At 42.8% G+C, this 20,063-nt stretch overlaps 1 protein-coding gene across 5 annotated transcripts in view; it reads left to right on the top strand.

The window, feature by feature from the left end:
• Positions 1-20,063, top strand: part of LOC115195842 (acyl-CoA:lysophosphatidylglycerol acyltransferase 1) — an 81,623-nt gene that overhangs the window by 48,459 nt on the left and 13,101 nt on the right. For 4 of the 5 annotated variants that reach the window (XM_029756177.1, XM_029756152.1, XM_029756169.1 and 1 more), the window contains exons 5-6: positions 3,990-4,275; positions 12,989-13,115. In XM_029756177.1, coding sequence (XP_029612037.1) covers positions 3,990-4,275; positions 12,989-13,115 — 413 coding nt within the window. Of the gene's footprint in view, positions 1-3,989; positions 4,276-12,988; positions 13,116-15,152; positions 15,439-20,063 lie in introns of those variants that run through there. The other variant, XM_029756184.1, reaches the window with a different exon arrangement.

The following is a 20,063-nucleotide window of genomic DNA, read 5'->3' as shown; positions in this document are numbered from 1 at the left end:
GTCTTGAAGGAGTTTCCACATGTGCTGAGCACTTGTTGGCTGCTTTTCCTTCACTCTGCAGTCCAACTCATCCCAAACCATCTCAATTGGGTTGAGGTTTGGTGATTGTGGAGGCCAGGTCATCTGATGCAGCACTCCATCACTCTCCTTCTTGGCCAAATAGCCCTTACACAGCCTGGAGGTGTGTTTTAGGGCATTGTCATGTTGAAAAACAAATGATAGTCCCACTAAGCGCAAAACAGATTGGATGGCGTATCGCTGCAGAATGCTGTGTTAGCCATGCTGGTTAAGTGTGCCTTGAATTCTAAATAAATCCCTGACAGTGTCAGCAGCAAAGCACCATCACACCTCCTCCTCCATGCTTCACGGTGGGAACCACACTTGCGGAGATCATCCGTTCACCTACTCTGCATCTCACAAAGACATGGCGGTTGGAACCAAAAATCCCAAATTTGGACTCATCAGACCAAAGGACAGATTTCCACTGGTTTAATGTCCATTGCTCGTGTTTCTTGGCACAAGCAAGTCTCTTCTTATTGGTGTCCTTTTAGTAGGGGTTTCTTTGCAGCAATTCGACCATGAAGGCCTGATTCACGCAGTCTCCTCTGAACAGTTGATGTTGATGTTTCTTGAACTCTGTGAAGCATTTATTTGGGCTGCACTCGGAGGTGCAGTTAATTGCCGATTTCTGAGACTGGTGACTCTAACTCTGTAGCAGAGGTAACTCTGGGTCTTCCTTTCCTGTGGCGGTCCTCATGAGAGCCAGTTTCATCATAGCACTTGATGGTTTTTACTTGAAGAAAGTTCTTGACATTTTTCAGATTGACCTTCATGTTTTAAAGTAATGATGGCTGTTTCTCTTTGCTTATTTGAGCTGTTCTTGCCATAATATGGACTTGGTCTTTTACCAAATAGGGCTATCTTCTGTATACCACCCCTACCTTGTCACAACACAACTGATTGGCAAAAACGCATTAAGAAGGAAAGAAATTCCACAAATTAACTTTTAACAAAGCACACCTGTTAATTGAAATATATTCCAGATGACTACCTCATGAAGCTGGTTCAGAGAATGCCAAGAGTGTGCAAAACTGTCATTAAGGCAAAGGGTGGCTACTTTTGAAGAATCTCAAATATATTTTGATTTGTTTAACACTTCTTTTGGTTACTACATGATTTCATTTGTTATTTCATAGTTTTGATGTCTTCACTATTATTCCACAATGTAGAAAATAGTAAAAAGAAAAAACTTTTGACTGGTACTGTAGGTAGAGATGAAGTGACTAGGCAACGGCTCGCATTCCTCACATCCTCCCCCCAAATACCTCACGCCCTCACACACTGAACATCTGCATTGTTAGCACCATGCTTTCTAGTTAGACTGTGCCGACTGGACTGGCATGCACTCACACAAGCATGAAGACGCATGCTGACATTTTATAACATATACAACATAATAGCCAGACACTATGAAGTATTGGCACTTATAAACTGGGTGGTTCGTGCCCTGAATGCTGATTGGCTAAAAGCTGTGTTATATCAGACCGAATACCACTGATATGACAAAACATTTGTTTTTAATGATCTAATTATGTTTCCTACCAGTTTACAATTGCAGTAAGGCACTTCGGGGGGGGGGGATTTGGGGTGTATGGCCAATATACCACTGCTAAGGGCTGTATCCAGGCGCCGTCCAAGAATAGCCCTTAGCCGTGGTATATTTGCCATATATCACACCCACTCGGGCTTAATGCTTAATTATACTGCAAGTACTATGCTATTTACTCGGCATGGCACTCGCATGAATGATGAAATGTAAATGACATAACACACACAACATGATAGCCAGTGAATTAGAATGATTTGTTACTGCGCAGTGTGTCAAGTACCATGCTCTTTACTTAGACTGACTTGCATGCACTCATACAAACAAGATGGCACATGCCAACACAAACTGGAAAAAAGGTAAATGTCCTGAAGAAACATTTTGTACTTGCTTCAGCTGTCCAAAAGTATTTTTTATGGTAGTGGAATTAGTTTAGACGTTTAAATTGAGACTAGTTTAGACGTTTAAATTGAAACATGCTACAAATAACAACGTACTGTAGCAATGAGCTCCAAAAGTATTGGGACAGTGCAAATTATTTTGTTTTGGAACTGTCTTCCAGCACTTTTGGATTTAAAATTATACATATTTTACAATGTTAAAGTGCAGACTGTCAGCTTTAATTTTTTTTATTTTTAAATTATTATTTTACCCCCTTTTTCGTGGTATACAATTGTTAGTAGTTACTGTCTTGTCTCATCGCTGCAACTCCCGTACGGACTTGGGAGAGGCGAAGGTCGAGAGTCATGCGTCCTCCGAAACACAACCCAACCGCACTGCTTCTTGACACAACGCACATCCAACCCGGAAGCCAGCCGCACCAATGTGTCGGAGGAAACACCGTACAAGCATGCACTGCGCCCGGCCCGCCACAGGAGTCGCTAGTGCACGATGAGACAAGGACATCCCTGCCAGCCAAACCCTCCCCAAATTCTTATTTACAATGACGGCCTACCGGGGAACAGTGTGTTAACTGCCTCGTTCAGAGGCAGAACGACTTTGTCAGCTCGGGGATTCAATCCAGCAACCTTTCAGTTACTGGCCCAACGCTCTAACCACTAGGCTACCTGCCGGTCCCTATTTTAGGGGACGAAAAGTATTGGGACAAATTCACTTGTGTGTATTAAGGTAAGTATTTGGTCCGATAATCATAGCACGCAATGACTACAACAAGCTTGTGAGTCTACAGATTTGTTGGATGCATTTGCTGTTTATTTCTGGTGTGTTTCAGCTTATTTTGTGCCCAATAGAAATTAATGGTAAATAATGTATTGTCATTTTGGATTCGCTTTTATTGTAAATAAGAATAGAATGTTTCTGAACACTTCTACATTAATGTGGATGCTACCATGATTACGGATAATCCTGAGTGAATTGTGAATAATGTTACGTGAGAAGGTTAGAGGCATACACATTATACCCCACCCAAAAACAATTCTAACAATTCTCTGTCTTGGGGGTATGCTATTTGTGCGTCTAACTTTTTCACTCATCGTTATTCACGATTCATTTAAGACTATCCGTAATCATTTGCGTGCTTGCAAAATGGGACCAAATACTAAACTTTTTACTACTTTAATACACATATAAGTGAATTTGTCTCAATACTTTTGGTCCCCTAAAATGGGAGGACTATGTACAAAAAGTGCTGTAATTTCTAAGCGGTTCACCCGATATGAATGAAAATACCCTCAAATTAAAGCTGACATTCTGCACTTTAACCTCATAGTCATTGTATCATTTCAAATCCAAAGTGCTGGAGTACAGAGCCAAAACAACACGTGTTACTGTCCCAATACTTGTGTGATGTATTGTATAACATACCACATGTACTAATCACACAAATTCAGAAACCCAATACTGGCACATCAATCTAGCCTCAGTGTGTTGATGCCTTTTAAAGTGCTTCTGAACCTGGCCTAATTGGAAATCAATCCAAAAACCCTCTCTGACAATTCTCGCAATGCTCTTACTGCTAATGCTAAGGCTATTACTGCTAATGTTACCATAGCTAATATGAACTTCACTGTCTATTCATTTCAGTGGAGCTTGGCTGAGTGTCACACCAATACAGTATCCTCTCTATGCTAAAGCTAAACTTGGTAGTGTTAATTAGGCACCAAACGGAAGAAAACAGACTAAAACAGGGAGGGAGTGACTATCTGGACTTGGCCAATAAGAAACACAGATTTTCATTTTCCCTTGTTATACGCTTTTACATGTTTTCCCTCTGTAACCGCTACCCCAATTCAGTAATAAAGAATAAAACAAAAGGAAAAGTAAGCTTTTGCTATATCTTTTGTGTGCAAAGCCATTACATCTGAACAGCCCTGATAGCGTCCTCATGCCACCCCTGTTCTGTGTTTCCCTGTTTAACCCGCAGGGTAAAGCGTACCGGGACAAGCAGCTGATCTACCTAAAGGACCACCTAGACCGGTACTATCACAGTCGTGACAGAAAGTGGATCGTGCTCTTCCCAGAAGGCGGCTTCTTGCGCAAGCGGCGGGAAACCAGCCAGGCATTCGCCAAGAAGAACTCGCTTCCTCACCTGACGCATGTGACGCTGCCGCGCCTGGGTGCCACTCAGGTGATCCTGAAGACCCTGGGGCCGCAGCAGGAGAACGGCTGCCTGGGGACAGAGGCCAGCACACTGCACCCTAGCCAGTCAGGTGGGTGACGAACACACACACACCACGTGCACATATACACACCCACATTCTGTATACACCTAAACTCTCTTTTGTGATTGTAACTTCTCTCTCTCATACACACAAACACTCTGTCGAGACAAAAGCCCCCAACACATGCAGATCATACACATACTCACACCCACGTTCTTCCATTTCACCTTACTCTGCCTCGAAATCTCCGGTCATCACCTGAGGTCTTAGAGGGCTGTGACACACCTGCAACCTGTCTTCACCTCCTCCCCTCTAATCCTGTGGCTACACTCCACTGCAGCCAGTCACTTCTGTCTGTACCTGTCTCTCTGTTCACCTATTATAGTCATCTAGGACCAGGTCAGCCTCCAGGGCTCATCAAGCAAAGGTCTCCGTTGTTTAAATCTGGGTTGGGGTCAATTCAAATTGAAGTCGGTCGATTCAGGAAGTGATTTAAATTTAAAATGTATAAAACTATAATTTTTATAAATAGCTTCTCGCTTTCAGGTTATTGAGAAGTCATAAAAAACAGGTGCCCTTTTTTCAATTACTGAATTGGAATTTCAGTTTACTCTCTGAATTGGTTGACTTCAATTGGAATTGATCCCAACTTTAAAGGTTATTTTACCAGGTAAAGCCTCACGATTCTTGGAAAAAGTGTTATCACTTCCTGCTCTTGACCCTCCCAACTCAGTACTCATGCATGTGCTTCCCAGAGTGCAACACCCCTAGCTCCGTACTTTCCAAGTTGAGGCGAGGGAGGGGGATTATGGTTACTGAAGTAATAATCAGACAGGCAATTTTGGCACAGGAGACTAATGAAAGTTTTTTCCAAGTAGACCTAAGTTAAGTAAAGTACCCCATTTCAAATAAAATTGTATTTGTCACATGCAGCGAAGACAACAGGTGTAGACCTTACCGTGAAATGCTTACAAGCCCTTAACCAACAATGCAGTTCAAGAAATGGAGTTAAACAAATATTTACTAGATAAACTAAAGTAAAAAATAAAATAAAAAGTGACACAATAAAATAACAATAACGAGGCTATATACAGGGGGACCTGTACTGAGTCAAAGTGCGGGGGTACAGGTTAGTTGAGGTAATTTGTGCATGTAGATGGGAGTAAAATGACTATGCAAAGATAATAAACAGTGAGTAGCAGCAGTGTAAAAACAAAGGGGGGGGGGGGGGGGGTCAGTCAATGTAAATAGTCTGGGTGGCCATTTGATTAATTGTTCAGCAATCTTATGGCTTGGGGGTAGAAGCCTTTTGGACCTAGGAGCCTTTTGGACCTAGACTTGGCACTTCGGTACCGCTTGCCGTGCGGACCTTCCTCTGACACCGCCTAGTATATAGGTCCTAGATATAAGGAACCTTGAGTCTAGTGATGTACTGGGCCATATGCACTACCCTCTGTAGCGCCTTACGGTCAGATGCCGAGCTGTTGCCATACCAGGCGGTGATGCAACCGGTCAGGATGCTCTCGATGGTGCAGCTGTAGAACTGGGGACCCCATGCCAAATCTTTTCAGTCTCCTAAGGGGGAAACGGTATTGCCGTGCCCTATTCACGACTGTCTTGGTGTGTTTGGACCATGATAATTCATTGGTTATGTGGACACCAAGGAACTGGACAGCTTCCATCCTGAGCCATTTAAAAAGAGGACTTCCAAGAAGCCAGTTTTTCAGACTGCGCTGTATATGCCACTCCACAGAGGATTATCTAGAAAAGCAGCGGAGATGCGCATTAGGTTTCTAAGAATAGGCTATTCGCCACAATGTGTGGATAAAGCTCTTAATTTGGCATTGGGAAAAACACGAGATGAACTGCTAGAAAAAAGACCCGCTAAAGCCAAAGAACACTCTGTAATGTTCACAACCACATATACTTTGAACTCGCGAAAAGTGGGGGATGTGGTCAAGAAACACTGGCATATTTTATCATTGGACCCAGCTTTACCAGCTGAATTTAAAAATCCACCACTTATTGTGTATAGGAGAGGTCGCAATTTACGTGATAAATTGGTTCATGCCAACTGCCAGCCACAAAAGAAAATCAGCCAGGCTCTTTTACGCCCTCTCCCAAATGGTAGCTATAAATGCAGAGGATGCGCACAGTGCAACAATATGATGAAGTGTGAATATTTCTGCCACCCACATACAGGAAAACGGTTCCAAATAAATTACATTATTACGTGTTCCACCACCCATGTTATTTACATTATTAAATGTCCATGTGGACTGTGCTATGTCGGTAAAACCTCGTCCTCTCAAACAGAGAATTAGTGAACATAAAAGTTCAATCAGGAGAAACAACAGGCATTATCCAGTCGCAGTACATTTTAATGACCTAAAGCATAACATTTCTACCAATTAAAAAAAATATATATATATTTTGTGTATAGAGAAAGTTAAAATATCAGACAGGGGAGGTGATATTAATAATACTCTGAGTAAAAGAGAATGTTTTGGGATTTTCACCCTCCAGACATTATTTGCTAAAGGACTTAATGATGAAATGCCTACGTATGTTGTGAATTTGAACATGAATTATGTCCCTGTTTAAGATTACTCTGATGTTTTTCGTACGGTGTACCCAATGATTAATGAAAACTTGCTATGTCCTCATTGTGGTTTTACAGGCGTATTTAATACGTCTTATTTACACAGTTTATTTGAATATTTATGAAATGCATATTGTTATATTTGGTAGCACTTATTTGTTTTTCCTTCGTCTGCAACCCCTTTCGATGCGTGGAATGGATGTGGGTGGGGCTAGGTCTACATAAGGGTGCTAATTTAAAAAAAACTCACAAGCTCTGACGAAGGCCATGAGGCCGATACGTAAGCTTATTAAAGATCAGTGATACTATCGAGCAGTGTGCAGTTTCCTTTTTCCTTCATCTTGTTCAACTGTTACCATGCACCTGCAAAAAAGATTGGTCAGATGTGCGAGCGCCTTTTGAATTTTGACACCTAGGAACTTGAAACTCTCAACCCGCTCCATTACAGCCCCGTCGATGTGAATGGGGGCGTGTTCGCCCCCCCCCCTTTTCCTGTAGTCCACGATCCGCTCCTTTGTCTTGCTCACTTTAAGGGAGAGGTTGTTGTCCTGGCACCATACTGCCAGATCTCTGACCTCCTCCCTCTAGGCTGTCTCATCGTTGTCGGTGATCAGGCCTACCATTGTTGTGTCGTCAGCAAACTTAATGATGGTGTTGGAGTCATGCTTGGCCACACAGTCGTGGGTGAGCAGGGAGTACAGGAGGGGACTAAGCACGCACCCCTGAGGGGCTCCCCAGCGTGGCAGATGTGTTGTTGCCTACCCTTACCACCTGGGGGTGGCCCATCAGGAAGTCCAGGATCCAGTTGCAGAGGGAGTTGTTTAGTCACAGAGTCCTTAGCTTAGTTATGAGCTTTGTGGGCACTATGGTGTTGAACACTGAGCTGTAGTCAATATACCTCCACAGACACAAACACACACACACACACAGTGTCACACACGTATGAATGAGACGGAAATTGCAATAGAGGTCCCCTGGAACCCCAGCGGCGATCTGCAGCAGAGTAATTTCCCCATCTTGGGACCAGGCCTAAATAAACTGACTCACTAGGATTTACATCTCCGCAATTAAGAAAATGCTCTAAAAATGAAACGTTTATTTTCCCCCTCATTTTCTCCTTACCCTAATTTCTTTCCCTCCATCAATCCATCCGTCAGGACTGGCCTTAATTGAGCTCTGCCCTTCCTGTCCACTGCTGACAACCAGCCCCCTAGCCAATCAATAAGCCTCGCCTACTGGCCCAGCTGAGTTTGGGAAACAAAGACTGCACACAGTGGCAGGCTGCACATACCCACACACAGGCAGGAGCACCCACACACACACACATAGAAAGACAGGCACACACACATACCATCACTCACGTGCACATACACATGCACTTTGGAATTCCCTGGCTTTATCTCAAAATCCATTTTAAATGAGTCCTGTTGCCTTTCTAGTAATTGTAAGATCGTGTTGAGGCCAGCAGTATTGAGTGCGTGGCTAAGGGATCTAGCCACCATGGGGGTTGCTAACTCCTGTGTCCTGCAATAACTCTGTGCTTACAGCTGAGCTATCCAATGCATCCAGGTCTGTTGAAAAGGGTTCATACATGTAGAAAATACCTTGCGTAGAAGTGCAAGTCTTCTTAGGTGAATTTTTTTTCTCCAATTAAAAATCATGTAATTTAATAATTGGGAAGTGCAATGATGGGGCTTGATGATTATTGGAACATGTGTGAACAATATTTTTTGTGAATTAATTTTTCATTTTGTCATTATAATAAGGTTGGTAGCAACATGTGGAAATCTGTTTCAACGCAAGTCAACTACGAAACCCACAATGCAATGCTCTATGTGCTAGGTAGTTAACTAGGTAGCAAGCATAGCTACACACAATAATACTCAAGTCCAATATCACCAGGTGAAGTAGCTAGTTAGCTGTAAAATTGCCTAAACAAACTGCACCATCAATTTAGGAGTCTACAATCTCACCATGTTAAACCTGCAGATCGATTTGTCTCACAAAGTGGGGTCTGACATTCACAACGGCAATATGCAATGCACCCTGGACTGAAGAGACAGACATATAGGAGAAGAGTGGGGGACCCTCTGTTAAATTACACATTTATAATAATACAATATATGCCAATTAGCAGACACTTTTATCCAAAGTGACTTAGTAATGCGTACATACATTTTACGTATGGGTGGTCCCGAGAATCAAACCCACTACCCTGGTGTTTACAAGTGCCATGCTCTACCAACTGAGCTACATTACTCAAGGTAGGAATATCACACAAATATGATCAATGACTCATTCGAGAGAAGACAACCTGACATTAGCCAGAATTGAAATCTGACATGTACGCTAGATGTTTTCGGTATCTGAAAGTCGTATTCCTATTAGTTACTTCGCCAATATTGGCCTATTTATTGCCTTACCTCCTTACTTTATTTGTACCCACTGTATACAGATTGATTCTTATATTGTGTTATTGACTGTGCGTTTGTTTATCCCATGTGTAGCTCTGTGTTGTTTTTGTCACACTGCTTTGCTTTATCTTGGCCAGGTCGCAGTTGTAAATGAGAACTTGTTCTCAACTGGCCTACCTGGTTAAATAAAAGGTGAAATTAAAAAAAATCATAAAAAACATCCCTGGGTGACTCCTCTTTTCAGTTCGCTGCAGCTAGCGACTGGAACGAGCTGCAACAAACACTCAAACTGGACAGTTTTATCTCAATCTCTTCATTCAAAGACTCAATAATGGACACTCTCACTGACAGTTGTAGCTGCTTGTGTGATGTATTGTTGTCTCTACCTTCTTGACCTTTGTGCTGTTGACTGTGCCCAATAATGTTTGTACCATGTTTTGTGCTGCTGCCATGTTGTGTTTCTACCATGTTGTTGTTATGTTCTGTTGCTACCATGCTGTGTTGTCATGTGTAGCTGCCTTGCTATGTTGTTGTCTTAGGTCTCTCTTTATGTAGTGTTGTCTCTCTTGTTGTGATGTGTGTTTTGTCCTATATTTATATAGTATTTTTTTATTTAGTTTTTATCCCAGGCCCCCGTCCCCGCAGGAGGCCTTTTGACTTTTGGTAGGCCGTCATTGTAAATAATAATTAAATAAAGGTTAAATTGAGGACAGACGTTCCGCTAGCGGAACCCCTAGCCAACAGCCAATGGCATCGCACGGCGCGAAATACAAAACCAACTAAAATACCACAATTAAATTTTCTCAAACAATCAACTATTTTACACCATTTTTAAGATGAGAATCTCGTTAATTTAACCACATTGTCCGATTTCAAAAAGGCTTTACAGCGAAAGCAAAACATTAGATTATGTTAGGAGAGTACATAGACACAAATAATCACACAACCATTTTCCAAGCAAGCATATATGTCACATAAACCCAAACCACAGCTAAATGCAGCACTAACCTTTTGATGATCTTCATCAGATGACACTCCTAGGACATTATGGTATACAATACATGCATGTTTTGTTCAATCAAGTTCATATTTATATCAAAAACCAGCTTTTTACATTAGCATGTGATGTTCAGAACTAGCATACCCACCGCAAACTTCCGGTGAATTTACTAAATTACTCACGATAAACGTTCACAAAATACATAACAATTATTTTAAGAATTATAGATACAGAACTCCTTTATGCAATTCAGAATTTTTCCATAATTTGCAAATAAATTCATAAAAAATCCTACAATGTGATTTTTCTGGATTTTCTTTCTTATTTTGTCTGTCATAGTTGAAGTGTACCTATGATGAAAATTACAGGCCTCTCATCTTTTTAAGTGGGAGAACTTGCACAATTGGTGGCTGACTAAATACTTTTTTGCCCCACTGTAACTAACTAGGCTGAGCTTGCTTTATGTTTATGCAAGGCCTTTGTATCTGTAATTTAAAAAATATATATTCTCAGACCGTATGTCATCACTATTGTGGCGATTTTAATTATTCCAGTCAATCATTTTTTATAAAAAGTAACGTAAATATATGGGTCTATTTTAGGCTACAAATACACAGCTTAGGCTATAGATGCATGAGGTATCTGCTTCGTTTCCCCTAGCCAGGCCCAGATGTGATCAGAGCGCATTGGCTTCTCTAGGCTACCTGCAGCTGTGGTTATCAAAGGCTCCAGTTGATCAGACTGAAGTGCAGATTAATTGTGCATGAGTTAACAAATCATGAGGCATAAAAAGGGGGGGGTTGGTGGATATAGGCATGCATATAAATAAATAAAACCCACTCGGAAACTCCCCAATGAATTCACTTATACCCACGTTTTCAGTTGCAATTTGTTTTTACCACATGTACTGATTTGCATGATATTGCTAAAAATGAAGACTGGTATGTTGTAAGGTAGGCCTGTTGTACTTTTATATTCGTATGGGAGGGTTAATCATTCATCTTTGATAGGCTAGCGTTACTTGAAGACATGTTGTTAGCAACTGTGTGCTTTTGTCTTGAAGCAAAAATGTAATGTGCAGCCTCTAGACGAGAAAGTAAATCCTTTGTCTGCACATGCTTGGGAATTGTTGCATTATTCAAGAGTGTAATGTGGTTTGGTTCCATTATTCAAACGTGTAATATGGTTAAGAGGAAAAGTCACTTGCATAGTTGAAGCATGCTTACTGGCTGGTTTTAGTAAGCTTTATATGGGATTTTCCCGTGCGCCAGTTGCCAATCACAGGTGTCTATTATACCCCTGGTTCAGTAGAAGGTATGAACAAGGAACTTCCTGATTGGTTAAGAGTGTGGCCTGACTATCCTTTTTGCCAGGGAGACATTTGTCCCTGGGTGCATCTTAAATGGCACCCTATTCTCTCTATAGTGCACTACTCCCTATGAGCCCTGGTCCAAAGTAGTGCACTATATATTTGGAATAGGGTGCCATTTGGGACCCCTGTGTGTGCTCCCTCCATAACTGTTTACAACAGCCAGGCTACTCTGATGTCGTATCAAATGAGTGGCTGTGCTGTCATTACAGTATTGTTTTCGCTGGTGTACATGGATGTAGAGAGAGCTTGGCAACACGCCTGTTTCGGAGCTGGCGCCAAGCTATTACCTACATATTACCTACCCAAGGATAGGTGTTCTGTTGTTCAGCATCAACATTACCCACCTAGGAATAGGTGCTCTGTTGGCCAGCATCAGTACTCTGGTCTTGTGTAATTCTGTCTGGGTTAATCTTAGCAACGTTTTGAAACGGCAGTTGTCCAAGTGCTCTTAAGTGATTTACATTCTAAAAGACCTGCGTGAGCTGCCAATCTTTTTTCCGCCTCAGTTTTTTTTTTCCTGCCTTCGCCATCTGGTAACGCACAAATGCGTGAGCGCAAGCACACACACACGAACACTACCCAGTCAGCCACTTAAGCGAGCCATCCACTCACTCACATATTACACTCACTCACTCACTCACTACACTCACATATTACACTCACTCACTCACAGGCCACATCTATATTGGTAGGCCAATGCAGCCTTATGTCATAGATCAGAGGCCCCTGTGACGCCTTCTTAAACCAGGTTTGCGTCTCAAATGGCACCCTATTCCCTTTATACTGCACTACTTTTGACCAGGACCTATATGGAATAGTACCGTTTGGGATGCAACCCAGGAGTGATGGAGTGGAGTAATTGCTCTGTGGCTGTGTCTGGAAACAGTACTAGCCCTCATTTTTGCTTCCTCCGTCCTTTCCTCAATTCCTCTCAAAGCTCATTGGAGAAGGAGGTCTGACAGAGGGACCATAGATCCTCTCTTCCAATGGGCTTTGAAAAGGAATTCAGGAAACAAGGACGGAGGAAGCAAGGATTTGACCGCGCTTAATGTTTTCAAACCCGGCCTGTGTGTCTGTGCCAGACATTCCTCGCCTGATGGTTTGAACGCCCTCAGCTTCACTTGTCCTCTCTGTCACAGCCCTGAGGACACACAGCCCTCTCTGACAGACACACACACCCCTTACAGCGCTGTCTGTGCGTGTGCGCATTTGTTTGAGAGACACACTTTCTCTCTCCCTTCTATCTCTCATCCTGCTTTCTCTCTCTCTGCCACTCTCCCTCTTCTCTGCCCTGTCCATATATTCCTCACTGTCTGCCCATGATGCCATCTCATTCATGTCTTAACTCTCTCTCTCTCTGTCTGTCTGTGCAGGTAGTAAAGCCAAAGGCCTGCAGTGGGTGGTGGACGTGACCATAGCGTACTCCAAAGCCAGGCCCATGGACATCCAGACGTGGATCTTTGGCTACAGACCTCCCACAGTCACACACGTACACTACAGGTAAGGACTGAGCCTTACTGCACTGACACCTCTCTCTCTCTCTGTCTGTCTGTCTCACTCTCTCTCCGCTTCTCACCCTCTCACTCGTTGGGTTGGTTTTGGCAAGGTTGCGGTACCTATGTCTTGGCTTGGTACACTTTCTCATAGAAAATGGAATAAGAATATCCCAAGGCTCTTGTTGTTATTAAGATCTAGTAATGATTAATTAGACAGAGGCTGGTTACTGTTACCTGTCACCAACACACTCTGCCTCTGCTGTGTACAGCAGGTTCCGTATGTCCTTCCCTCAGCAGTTTCTACCTCTATCATTCTCTGGCCATTCTCATTGAAGAGGACTTGTATTCTAGAAGATTCTAATACCCTGACTACACCGCTCGCGTTGCAATACCTTTTTAGAAATCTATGTTATTCAATTATTGCACCCACACTGCTCGCGCGCGTCAACGAGCGTCTGCGTTGCCAAGGGCTAAAATAGAAGTCATTACTATTTCTGACCCAGATCGGCCTGCAAGTCCTGCCTCTCCCATCTCCTCATTGGTTTATAGAAGCAGGTACCCACGTGCCATCTCCTCATTGGTTATACCCATGTGGGTGATTGAAAGATGAACTGTGTTGCCGGTTGTCGTGGTAATACTATGAAAGTGTAGATGCCAATCACCATATAAGTTCAACGATAAAAAAGCCTGGAAGGAGGAGAGATGACTAGAAACGATTCAGTTGACCGTTTTTATGTGTGGATTAATTGTCGGAGTAGAGGACCTTGTGCATTTCAGGTAAAATAACAACTCAATGTTTATATCCCAGGACAAATTAGCTAGCAACAGCAAGCAAGCTAAATAGGACAAATTAGCTAGCAAGTGCAAGCTAACTAGCTAAATTGCCATACATGTTTAATGCTTTTCGACCTGTCCCCAAATTAATGTCATTGGTTCAGAGTTTGTTTTGATATTTTAACGTGCGTGTCATGATTGCGTTTGGTGTAGGAGGACAAAATAAATTTATGAACGATGACGCACGTGCGCAGCCGGTTTGGGTTCCGTGTAAGGTCTTTAAAAATACTCTTCTGCTATTTTGAACTTTTGAACTATTTTGAACAATAGAGGACATTTGAGGACCCACACAGCCCATTTGTGCCATGTAATGAGGATACCTACACCACCTACTGAAGTGTGCTGTGCTATTGTGAAGTAATTCACATGATAAAAGAGGTGAAAAGGAGCCTGGAGTGCCACTGTAATACAATTACTGCTAATTTTGCATAGAAGGGACATGGAGATGTTGTTGCTCCATAGTAACCCCTTTTCACATGACACAGTCCAGTCGGAAGTATGGACCCACCCTAACTGCAATAAGGAGCCGCCCTCACTTCTGTACAGACAGAGAGGATAAAGCAGCAAAATAAAAGGTAGGAATATATCCTCATGTCAAAGCCTACAGTTGGTGTGGCGGCGTTAGGAATTCCCCCACTCCCCTCCCCACCCTACCTTGACAAACATGTCTACGTCCCAAAAGGCACCCTATTTCTCTTGCTATATAATGTGGCCATTTGAGACGTAGCCCATTGAAGTCGGGCCGGCCTCGCGTCATCATGACACACCTGAAAGGAATGTGGCACTCGAATCTCCTTTTCACCCCATTGGGGCGGCAGGTAGCCTAGTGGTTCGAGTGTTGGGCCAGTAACCGAAAGGGTTGCTAGATTGAATCCCAGAGCTGACAAGGTAAAAATATGCAGTTCTGCCCCTGAACAAGGCAGTTAACCCACTGTTCCTAGGCTGTCATTGTAAATAAGAATCTGTTCTTAGCTGACTTGCCTAGTTAAATGAAATAATTCATACTTGATTTACTTAACAAAAGCCACATCTAAAGAGTTGGTCCATGACATGGCACAAGTGATCTCTATTGCTCCTCAAGCAAGGTGGGAGGCCGATGACATTACTACCTCCCATCAAACTAACTCCTTGAATGCCCTGATCCTTGAAGTTTGCAGTTGTCAAAAAAATAACTTTTGCTCAAAACATTTTTTTTTTTACCCTTTAGTGTGTGTCAAGGCCGTAGCCATGGAATCAACATTGGGGGTGACCAAATCTGCAGGGTGGTCTGGGGGTCCCCCCCAGAAAAAAAAAAAATTTGAAAACGAATTTCCTGCCATTCTAAAATATTTAAAAATTCACTAACCCATGGGATGAACTTCTTCTTATTTTATTTTTTACAATGTCTAATAGTGTATTGTATTACACTGCTCTTTTTTATTTGTTTACCTTTTCTTGTTTCATTGTATGTAATGGCAGAGATTAGGGATGAATAAAGTATAACCATAATCATATAAACAGAAATCTATGCATTGTTATATGAAGACAAGTCCAGATATTGTGGCCAAGGTTTAGCAAATTGTTGTTTTTATTTACAAGTAAACTTGGGTGGGCAGCAGGGTCGTTTGCTCTGCTCTCCTCTTCTCCTCTCCAGCCCTCTATCCTCCTCTGGTCCTATATTCTCCTCTCCAGTCATCTCTTCTCCTTTCCTCTCCTATCCTCTCATCTCATCTTCAGGCAATGACATGTGTTTTGACTTGCTATTCTTCAAGCAAAGGATCCAAAGGCCTTTTTGCGCTTATCGTTGACACCGATAAAAGACTGGCATATTCCGTCAAGGTCCAGTTTCTCCTGGTGCACGTGACACATGGCCACATTATTCAGCCTTGTTTGACTCATGGATGATCTAAGCTATGTCTTCAACCTCCTCGGGGCACTAAAACTCCTCTCAGCCTCTACAGAGGAGACAGGGACAACCAGCAGAAGCCTTACTAAAGCTTCCACCTGACTGAAGAGACCTCTCACCTCTGGCACCATTTCCCCAATAATGCTAGCAACATCTGAGCTCTTTTGATATGTGTAATTAGCCCCAAACATGACCAGCTGCACCTGCAGAAGTCTTGAATTTAATTCAGTATACTCGTCTACCACCTTGTCCATGTCTCCGCAAAGCAGCACATTTTCAAGCTGCTGCAGCTTGTGGAATCCAGCTTGATCAAACCTCTCTATGAATTGAGTATTCAGTGTGTCCAAGGCGTTGTAGAATTGGGCTCTGTACAAAAACTGGGCGTCCGGATGTATAAGGGCTGCAGCCTGACCGGTGTAACGCTTTGTAGGTTTGCGGATATGAGGCATCTGAATAGGTTATAGGTCCAACGTTGTTGCCATAGCAGTTGCTTTGCGAACAAGACATCGACGTGCTCCTCCGTTCGCTTGTCCTGCACATGGTCCACAGCCTCCAACATGCCTGAAACAGTCTGTTTCCTAAGCTGCAGGGAGGTGTTCAGGCACTCCAAATCCCCCATCAGGTCTTCAGCCATTACAAGGCAGAGCACAGTGTTCCCTTTTAGAAATGTTCCATCAAGGCCATTAGCCTTAGTTGAAGTGTCAGATGAGCTGCATGATGCCATTTCTTCAAGGGCTGTCAGCACTGACTCATACTGGCTGAGAACTGAGCGGATGGCAGGGGTGCGAACAGTCCACCTGGTGGGACAGAGAGGTTTCAACAAGGTGAAACCATGCTTTGATTTTGCGATTTCTTGGAAAATCACCTTGAACTTGACAGATTGATTAAAGAAGCCCCCCAATTCATGCACCAGATCCATCGAATCTCTTACTTGTGGAGAGGCTACACAGGCAGCCTGCGTAACTAAGTTCACTCAGGGTGGACCACAGTGACAATACACAGCCAGCGGTTGTTCTAAACCGAACCTCAGTGGGGCCTGTGCCTAAACCGAACCTCAGTGGGGCCTGTGCCTAAACCGAACCTCAGTGGGGCCTGTGCCTAAACCGAACCTCAGTGGGGCCTGTGTCTAAACCGAACCTCAGTTGTGCCAACATTAATTATGATGTCGTAGGAACAACACTACCACATGGATGTCAGATCAGTCATCAATATTTGCTCCTTTTCTCACTCACCTCCATGTCACCTGCTCTCCCTGCCCTGTCGGCATCCTCATGCTCTCTCTCTCCCTGCCCTGTCGGCATCCTCGTGCTCTCTTTCTCCCTGCCCTGTCAGCATCCTCGTGCTCTCTCTCGCCCTGTCCTGTCAGCATCCTCGTGCTCTCTCTCGCCCTGTCCTGTCAGCATCCTCGTGCTCTCTCTCGCCCTGTCCTGTCAGCATCCTCGTGCTCTCTCTCGCCCTGTCCTGTCAGCATCCTCGTGCTCTCTCTCGCCCTGTCCTGTCAGCATCCTCGTGCTCTCTCTCGCCCTGTCCTGTCAGCATCCTCGTGCTCTCTCTCTCGCCCTGTCCTGTCACCGTGCTCTCTCTCTCGCCCTGTCCTGTCACCGTGCTCTCTCTCTCGCCCTGTCCTGTCACCGTGCTCTCTCTCTCGCCCTGTCCTGTCACCGTGCTCTCTCTCTCGCCCTGTCCTGTCACCGTGCTCATGCTCTCTCTTTACTCTGAACAGACCAGAGTGAACATGAAATAAATATTATCAGTAAACATGTGGTGTTTCTTGCCATGATGTTCAGGAATGGATTACTAACCATTTCTGATCTGAACGGCAATGATTATTATATCAAGAAACATTGACTCATCTCTTGTACTACTGTATACTTCTACCACCTGACTGGTGATTATTATAGAAACATTGACTCATCTCTTGTACTACTGTAAAGTTCTACCATCTGACTGGTTCTCACTGCTCTCAACATACTTTACTTACTTTTTTCTCTGAGGCCCAAAAACTGACGAATGTCACTGCCACCCTTCCTCTTGCTCCATGATGACACTCACTGTGAATGAAAGCTGACTAATAAAACTGCTTGCACTTTAATCAAACAAACGCTAATAATGCTATTTATCATAAGCAAGTACAGCTTTACAGTATACTATACAGTACAGCTATACCTTATACTATACAGTACAGCTATACTATACAAATATGCAATAAATTAATGCTACTACTGTCTACATAAATTACACATGCAGCGTAACATAAATGATAGGGGCGGCAGCGTAGCCTAGTGGTTAGAGCGTTGGACTAGTAACCGGAAGGTTGCTAGAACTAATCCCCGAGCTGACAAGGTAAAAATCTGTCGTTCTGCCCCTGAACAAGGCAGTTAACCCACTGTTCCTAGGCCATCATTGAAAATAAGAATTTGATCTTAAAACCTGTTGGGGCTAGGGGGCAGTATTTGCACGGCCGGATAAAAAACGTACCCGGTTTAAACTGGTTACTACTCTTGCCCAGAAACGAGAATATGCATATAATTAGTAGATTTTGATAGAAAACACTCTAAAGTTTCTAAAACTGTTTGAATGGTGTCTGTGAGTATAACATAACTCATATGGCAGGCCAAAACCTGAGAAGATTCCAAATAGGAAGTGCCCTATCTGATAATTTGTTCTCCTTCTGTGGCATCTCTATCGAAAATACAGCATCTCTGCTGTAATGTGACAGAAGGCGCCAGAAAGTGTAATGGGGTGTCTGAAGTCTCTGGGCTAAGTACAGCAGCTCTGTTTGTGAGTGGTCAGGCTGCGAACAGTGACACTGGAGATGTGCGTTCATGAGAATTCTCAATTTTTTTTCTTTCAGCCTTTGAATGAATACAACGTCGCCCGGTTGGAATATTATCGCTATTTTACGAGAAAAATAGCATAAAAATTGATTTTAAACAGTGTTTGACATGCTTCGAAGTACGGTAATGGAATATTGAAAATTTTTGTCACGAAATGCGCTCGCGCGTCACCCTTCAGAAACTGACCTGAACGCACAAACAAAACGGAGGTATTTGAATATAACTATGGATTATTTTGAACCAAAACAACATTTGTTGTTGAAGTAGAAGTCCTGGGAGTGCATTCTGATGAAGAACAGCAAAGGTAATCCAATTTTTCTTATAGTAAATCTGAGTTTGGTGAGGGCCAAACTTGGTGGGTGTCAAATTAGGTAGCCGTGATGGCCGGGCTATGTACTCAGAATATTGCATAATATGCTTTCGCCGAAAAGCTATTTTAAAATCTGACACCGCGATTGCATAAAGGAGTTCTGTATCTATAATTCTTAAGATAATTGTTATGTATTTTGTGAACGTTAATTGTGAGTAATTTAGTAAATTCACCGGAAGTTTGAACATCACATGCTAATGTAAAAAGCTGGTTTTGATATAAATATGAACTTGATTGAACAAAACATGCATGTATTGTATAACATAATGTCCTAGGAGTGTCATCTGATGAAGATCATCAAAGGTTAGTGCTGCATTTAGCTGTGGTTTTGTTTTTTGTGACATATATGCTTGCTTTGAAAATGGCTGTGTGATTATTTTTGGCAGGGTACTCTCCTGACATAATCTAATGTTTTGCTTTCGCTGTAAAGCCTTTTTGAAATCGGACAATGTGGTTAGATTAACGAGAGTCTTGTCTTTAAAATGGTGTAAAAATAGTCATATGTTTGAGAAATTGAAGTTATAGCATTTTTGAGGTATTTGTATTTCGCGCCACGCTGTTGGCTGTTGACTAGGTGGGACCTTGCCCAGGGAGGTTAACTGACTTTCCTAGTTAAATAAAGGTAAATCATCATAATTGACACTTTACTCAGACTTCACGTGGGCTTTCTGACAAATATAACGTAATAAAGACATTAACGTTATTTGAATACGTCTGTGAGCACCATTGTTGGTCGCTGGTTGAATGTGTGGCTAATTAACTTTCCAGTTAACTTAGCTATGTGATATAGCCTACGTAACATTCATATTACATTCTAGTCTTCCACTTTTTAATACATTTGAAAGTAATGAAATAGAGAGACAGTACAGTGTTTGACATTGATTGTACCTAACCACAGCAGTCGAGCAACGGCTTCTGCTGGGGTACGGCAACACCACTTGGACAAACCACACACAGAACTGCAGTACAGCGTAATACTAAAACCGGTAGTAATAATAATGGCAATTTGTTAAGTTTAGATTTACT

The sequence above is a fragment of the Salmo trutta genome, chromosome 1, assembly GCF_901001165.1.
Source record: "Salmo trutta chromosome 1, fSalTru1.1, whole genome shotgun sequence".
NCBI lineage: Eukaryota > Metazoa > Chordata > Actinopteri > Salmoniformes > Salmonidae > Salmo > Salmo trutta.
The sequence above is the reverse complement of the archived record's forward strand: the minus strand, read 5'-3'. Positions and strand labels throughout refer to the sequence as shown.